This window comes from Portunus trituberculatus, chromosome 37, assembly GCF_017591435.1.
Source record: "Portunus trituberculatus isolate SZX2019 chromosome 37, ASM1759143v1, whole genome shotgun sequence".
NCBI lineage: Eukaryota > Metazoa > Arthropoda > Malacostraca > Decapoda > Portunidae > Portunus > Portunus trituberculatus.
In genome coordinates this window covers 2,931,687-2,939,186 of record NC_059291.1, presented here as the reverse complement: position 1 = coordinate 2,939,186, position 7,500 = coordinate 2,931,687, and the positions used below count along the sequence as shown (strand labels likewise).

The 7,500-nt window shown below is 48.0% G+C and overlaps 1 protein-coding gene across 1 annotated transcript in view; it reads left to right on the top strand.

Annotated features, from left to right (window-relative positions):
* The first annotated feature begins 1,804 nt into the window (after positions 1–1,804).
* Positions 1,805–7,500, top strand: part of LOC123513832 (fibronectin type-III domain-containing protein 3a-like) — a 91,104-nt gene continuing 85,408 nt past the window's right edge. Inside the window, exon 1 of the mRNA XM_045271221.1 lies at positions 1,805–2,653. Coding sequence (XP_045127156.1) covers positions 2,197–2,653 — 457 coding nt within the window. The 5' untranslated portion in view covers positions 1,805–2,196. The remainder of the gene's footprint in view (positions 2,654–7,500) is intronic.

Below are 7,500 nucleotides of genomic sequence, written 5' to 3'. Positions count from 1 at the left end.
CACACACACACACGAGAGAGAGAGAGAGAGAGAGAGAGAGAGAGAGAGCAGTAGCATCAACAGAAGCACCACCATCATCACCATCACCATCACCAGCAGTTAAGAAGTCGCAGTAAAGCCAAATAAAGTGACCAAAAAAGAAATAATGTATATATGATGGATGAATGGTACTAAAAATTCACCCCGCATATTTTACCTTTAAAGACTCGACAGGTGAGACTGAATTGCCACAGGTGCCACGACACTCACCTGAGAGAGAGAGAGAGAGAGAGAGAGAGAGAGAGAGAGAGAGAGAGAGAGAGGGGGAGGGGAAGATAGAGGTACACATCCACAGACATCTTAAGTAAAGTTTAATCTTCACACCTACACATGGAGAGAGAGAGAGAGAGAGAGAGAGAGAGAGAGAGAGAGAGAGAGAGAGAGAGAGAGAGAAAGCAGCACTCCACTGTGATTTACGCTCCCGTGGCCGCCGGCGGGTAATGTTCTGTCATCAACATTCTAATGGAAACATGAGATTCTGATTCGCTTGCGTCTTGATTTATGAGAGAGAGAGAGAGAGAGAGAGAGAGAGAGAGAGAGAGAGAGCAACATAAGAACCGTGAATGAAAGCAATGCTCCTGGTGAGGGGTGGATGAGGGAGGTTGTGTGTTTGGGGAGGTTACGTGGTGTGGGGAGAGTTGGGTGGATAGTGGGTGGGTGGGCGCCCGGTGTGGCCCCGCGCGGCTCTGGCTGTGTAGGTAACGTACAACTATTGGTGAGTGTACACGATATGGGTCACTAGGAAGCTGGTGCACACACTCACACACTGCTCCCACCAAGATGACTATCACCTTTAATCCCACACGATCGTTGTTGCGTGTCCGTCTGTACGACCCCTGCCTCCAGACCACTATAGCAGATGGTGGCCCTTTATTTATCTATTTTTATTTATCTGAGTATTTCTTTTCTATTCCTACTTTTTACTATCTTTGTCGGGTGTGGAGGAACGGTGCAGTGTTATGGTAGGGCCGGGTGATTTCTATTAATCCTTCTGTTTTCTTTCTTTTTACATTCTTTCTTCTTGTTTCTCTTCGTGTTGAGAATTTTCGATCTTGTTTTCTCGAGTCGTGTATTACGTACGGAATACGATATTGTTCAAGCACGTGTGTCGTTTGCTTGGTGTGTGTGTGTGTGTGTGTGTTCTCTGTCGCCTGTTGGTCAGGCGACCGTGTGTGTGTTTATTCTTTACTACTTATCTATTATTTAAGAATGTGTATATCTTAGTATGGCCATCATATCGCTGAACTCAGCAACTGGAAAAATTTGCTGTGTGTGTTCTGGGAGGGGTCCCGTCGCCGCTCCTTCTAGTTAGTTTCGCAACCCCTAGAGTTGGTGTTTCCACAAGAAACCTGCCAATCTTTCCCCGCTCCCGTGTGTGGCGTGCCAATAATTTTACGTGGCCGTGTCTTGAAGGAGAGATTAGTCCTTGCTGGAGTCGTATTGAAGGTGATGTATTCAAGTGATAAGTTACTATTTGTTCAGGCCTACGCTACAAATGGAGCTTGCCGTGCTCCCCCTTGACGGCAGCACTAGATACAGTTGCCAGGGCCAAAACGTCATGTTTTATCGGAGATGGAATTACAGGATTATCTATTGTAGTTTATTTTACGTGTATATGTTATATGTGTATATTGAGCAACGTCTGGGATTGCAAATGTTAAAGTGAGGACGAGTCTTTAAAGATGCAATGTAGGATAGTAGCGACATCTGGCAAGGCGAGGCCGCACAGTTCCCACTTCCTCACTTGGTACACACGACGTCTGGCAGCACACCGCAGTTGGCGTGTAGAGCGGCCGGAGGGAGGGTGTACGTGGACCACGTGTCTCCATGCCTCGCTTGTTATTGTTGGATTAATTTTTGTAGTGTGTGTGCCGAGTCTAGTCGTGCATGGTGGAGAAGTGTCATTATGGTCTGTGTGAGATGGCACAGGTGCGTTTATGATGATAGATAAGTATTTATAACTAGTTATTACACCAGTACTTCAGTGTTGAGCTCGTAACAGACGTGGGGCAGGTCTGCTTACGTAGGAGACGCCCTCTCTCTGTCTCTCTCCCTCACCCAAGTGCCTTACTTCCCGCGCCCACGTTCGGCCGCCCCGCGTGAGGCTGTGGCACCCTAGTGGTTGTTGTGGGGTGGTGACAGGTGAGGCCGAGGCTCATGTTGACAACGATGGTGGCCGGGCCGGGACCCACCTACTATGTGGACGGCTCACAACACGGCCACTCCATCGAGGTTATGCAGCAGCAGCAGTTAGTGTCTGGTGGGGGAGGCGGGGTGCCTGCCCAGCAGCCCTCCCCGCAGCCGCAGCAGACCACCAACGGGACGAGTAGCAGCAGCAGCAGCCCAGCGGCTAACGGCACCCCCACTAGCGTTGGTGTGGATGGGGGAGGGGGTGGTGGTTGTGGACAACAGCAGCAGCAGCACCATCAACACCATCACCATCAGCACCACAACCACATGCAGCAGTACACGCCCCCACCACCAATGCCCCAGGGGCCTCCCCCTTACTGCCCCCCGGAATACTATGGTGGGGACGCTTACTTCCCGAGCCCCGCCCAGGACTACTGCCATCACAACTCCCACATGTGTGCCGTCCACGGGGTGCCGGGTCCAGGTCAGTACTCGCCCTCGCATTGTTTCCTCGAACATACTCCTTTAAAGCAAAGTTGGCGATGTCAAACTTTTTTTTCTCCCATCATGCGCCCTATCCTGCCCCGCCCCAACCCGCCCTTACTTCCCCTTATGTACAGTCACGTGAACAAATGCAGTTATTGGCATAGCGTTACGGCTTACGTAAATTATTGACCGTGAGGCTGGAGTATTCCTTAGTACACCTTCCTGGCACTACTGACTGGCTGTTGGCTACAATGACATGTGCAGTACACACACACACACACACACCAGCGTGCGTAAGCCAGCTCGATAGACTGCAGTAGACCGAAGTAGATAAGGTGACTGTCATGGTGAGACCAACAAGACCGACGGACCGTAATGGAGAGGACGAGTCGGTAGTGGTAGTGGGCGTAACGGCATGACCACAAACTAGACTCGTGGGGGAATTTTCTCTCTCTCTCTCTCTCTCTCTCTCTCTCTCTCTCTCTCTCTCTCTCTCTCTCTCTCTCTCTCTGTGTGTGTGTGTGTGTGTGTCTGTCTGTCTGTCTGTCTGTCTGTCTGTCGTTCCCTTATGGTGAGCCACGTAGCGGGAGGTTGGCCACTTGTCGCTCCTCGGGCGGTGTGTATGTGTGGTTTCCTGTCGTCGTGTTCTGCTCTGGTTACCTCTTTGGGACACAGCCAGTGGCGGATTTGAAAGTTGTGTATGATTTGTATGCGATCCAGGCCTCTTACTCTTATTGGCTAATGGGTTCAGATCCGCTATTCATGTTTTTTTGCTTGAGTTACGTCGGGTTATTTTGTTGTTATTTACATTATGGTGACGTTGTTTAAAGAAGTTGTAATGATTCAAAATATCTTTATTATTTGGTGACGAGTTTTAGTTATTACAGAAACAGTAATGGTGGTTGGAGTTCCATTACCACTGGTGTTAAAGTGTAAAGGCAGGCAGGGGGTAAAAAAAAATAATGTATTCCAATCTCTACTTCGTAATATTCTTTCATCACTATAACTAGCTTGTCACGCCCCATATTTTACCTTCAGATACTAATGTGGTGGTGGTGGTCTTCCCTTCAGATACTAATGTGGTGGTGGTGGTGGTGGTCTTCTTATAGTGTATGCCATCTTCGTTATGTTCAGTGGAGTTGTTGATATAATTGCCATTGCTCGTTTGGTCGTTAACGAGATAGTTTGCGTCGTTAACGTCGAAATTAGATAGAATCATTAGCCTGTTCATTCAGTCCCCTTCACCTGTTTGTACTCTTGAATCTTTCTCTCTTCCTCTTCTCTTTCTCTTACTGTTGACGTTGCCTCTTAAACTTTTCCTCCTCCTCCTCCTCCTCCTCCTCCTCCTCCTCCTCCTCCTCCCCGACCGCTGCTGACGTTTACCTCTCCCCTCTCCTCCTCCTCCTCCACTGCACTCCCATTCACCCCTCTATATTTACCTTCTGTTTATCTCCTCCTGTACCCACGGCTTCTATTTTGCCCATTAGTTTTTAAAGGAGCAACGTGTCATCGTTTTCGTCCTAATATTTTTTATTATCTCTGTTTTTCTAAGAGGCTTTATCGTGGAATTCGATTATATGGAACACACACAGGCTCTCTCTCTCTCTCTCTCTCTCTCTCTCTCTCTCTCTCTCTCTCTCTCTCTCTCTCTCTCTATGCAAGCATGACTCATCAACTAGAGAGGTCGAGTTTCGTGTTCCATACGTGATTTTCCAGTTCTTGCGTCACAGGCATGACCGGATGTTGTTGCGGGTCCGGGTGAACGGGTTGGGGTTGCGTGGCTGGTGGGGGAGGGAGCTGTTATACATGCAAAAGTGAAGGGGTTGGGGGTGACACTTCGGGTGGTGAAAGTTGTATAAACGCAGGTGAAGGTTGATTACTCTGATTGTTATAATTATTTTTCCTATTGTCAGTGGTGGTGGTGATGGTGGTGGTAGTGGTGGTAGTAGTAGTATAGTAGTAATCGATATGTTGTGTGTCTCATTCACTTGTTGATTAATTTCTCGTTATTTCTCTCTCTCTCTCTCTCTCTCTCTCTCTCTCTCTCTCTCTCTCTCTCTCTCTCTCTCTCTCTCTCTCTCTCTCTCTCTCGAATGCACTACGTATCAAACCTCAGAAAAGTAAAGTACGGGGAAGAGCGAGAATTTGAGTAAGGTGCAGGTTCTTGTTTATTTATTGGGCCGAGTGTTGAGCAAGTTTGCCACCAGCATCACCACATTCTTGACAACCTTATCCAACAGGTGCCCCCCCTCCCCTCTCCCTCTCCTCTTACCTCCCCTCCTTACTTCGTCCCACTCCATCCCGCCACACACACTCCCCTTATTGCTCCTCCACTGCGGTTCCCAACTCCACAAAAAAGAAAAAAAAAGACACACACACACACACACACACACACACACACACACACACACACACACACACACACACACACACACACACACACACACTCTTAACATTGAAATATCTCCAAAAGCATGGATACGTCGTTGTTGTTGTTGCTGTTTTCTACACTCCGATCTACAAACGTACATACATACATACATACAGACAGACAGACACTACGTATTTTCCCTATCGGAACAGTTTTTTTTCCCCCCTCACTTGTATTGTTTTCATTATTTTTGTGACATTTTTCCATCTTTTTTTCCTTGTGCGATTTTTTTCTCTCTCTCTCTCTCTCTCTCTCTCTCTCTCTCTCTCTCTCTCTCTCTCTCTCTCTCTCTCTCTCTCTCTCTCTCTCTCTCTCTCTCTCTCTCTCTCTCTCTCTCTCGCTGGGTTAGTTGAGTAAAGGATCCGGTTGGTTTTCCGCCTTTGCTCGTGTCAGTGAATGTTGGGCGGCCAAAACTTGCGCCACGGCCACATTCGCTGTCCTGATGGAGCGGATATGTGGAGATGTAGCCAGCGATAACGGTGCTGTCAGTCAGGTGGTCCGTCCGTCTCGCCAGCCAGATTTCCTATTCACTATTTTTCGTGATTCATTTTTCTTTTCTTTTTTTTTTTTGTCTCCCAGTTCTGTGAGACTTTTTTTCCTTCTTTTACCAGTTTCTCCGCCGTATCATTGTACCTCATGCCCTTCTTTTCTTCTTCTCTTTCCTTTTCTTCTTGTCTCTGCCTCCCTCGATCATTCATTCTTCATCATTTCTTCCCGTCTTTCCTGTGTCATTTCTCCCTTCACTCACCTCCTTTTTCTTCTCTCTCTCTCTCTCCTCTCTCTCTCTCTCTCTCTCTCTCTCTCTCTCTCTCTCTCTCTCTCTCTCTCTCTCTCTCTCTCTCTCTCTCTCTCACCCCTTCCCTCCCCCGGTCCCTTCGCTAGTATTGTGTCTGCGAGATCCTGTTACATTGTCTTACAACTTTCCCACACTGTGATGCCCGCCCGCCCACCCCCTGTGTGTGTGTGTGTGTGTGTGTGTGTGTGTTTTTGGTCTCCGCTTATTAATCTGTCATGCGAAGATCAAGTCCCGGTCGTGTCAAGAGAGAATGACTAAAAAGTTTCAGTTAACGGGATGATTTCCTCACACCTTGTAGTTTCTCTTTTTTGTCTCTCACTTCATTGTTATTGTTATAATTTTTGCACAAAACATTATATACATGACCTTGACAGACCCTCCTCTTCCCTTCCCTTGCCTTGCCTTCGTCACTGCTTCATTCCTCCTCCTCCTCCTCCTCGCGCAAAGAGTCCACCTGGTGTTGTCTTGGCCACCTGCCAGGCTCATTAAAGACCTGAGAACGCTCGCACCAGGTAATGGGAGACACCTGACATTCTCTCTCTCTCTCTCTCTCTCTCTCTCTCTCTCTCTCTCTCTCTCTCTCTCTCTCTCTCTCTCTCTCTCTCTCTCTCTCTCTCTCTCCTGTTGATTAGCTTACCTGCTCAACACACACACACACACACACACACACACACACACACACACACACACACACACACACACACACACACACACACGTACTCACAATGCAAACACACACATTCACTCACCCCTCCTCCGCCGCCCATTGTATCAGAATTAGTCACGTAATCAGGCAGTCACCAAGCCACGAATTACAGCCCAGCGGCGCCCACACCTGACTGCCGTGCGTGGCCATGCATGGAGTGGAGGAACGTGTAGGTGCGTGGGAGAGAGAGAGAGAGAGAGAAGAGAGAGTTGGGGTGGAGGGATGAGGAACGAGGAAGTGAATGGGTCGAGAGAGAGAGAGAGAGAGAGTTTGGGTTAGGCCTACGACAGTACTAGGCTAGTCATGATTCACTAAAAGGAAGAGAGGACGAAGAAAAACACAAATAGGAGGAGGAGGAGGAGGAGGAGGAGGAGGAGGAGGAGGAGGAGGAGGAGGAGGAGGAGGAAAGTAAACCTAAACCTTATGTATATTAAGGAGGTAATGTGTTCCTGATGGGTGGCAGAGAGAGAGTTTCTGAACATTTTAAAACGAAAGAAGATTCTTGGCGTGTTGAGGGGGGGGGGGTGGGAGGACATGGAAGAAGAGAACAAACAAGTGAGATAAGAGAGCATGATAACAGCTTGCCTTGTCCCTTATCGTTTTTATTATAAGATTCAAGTAATTAGGGAGAGATAAGGCCGTGTGTAAGCGATAGCATGGACGATAGCAGTAATGTTAGAGGCAGGCAGGAATAATTTGTGTGTGTGTGTGTGTTTTGTGTGTGTTTTGTGTGTAGGTCATAGCGGAATACAAGTCAGGTGAAGTCAATTATATGGTCTAAGAGAGAAGATAATTTTTTCTCCTCCTCCTCCTCCTCTTCTTCCTCCCTCTTTCTCCTCCTCCTCTTCTTCCTCTTTCTCCTCCTCCTCTCCTCTCCTCTCCTGTCCTCCTCCTCCTCTTCTTCTTCTTCTT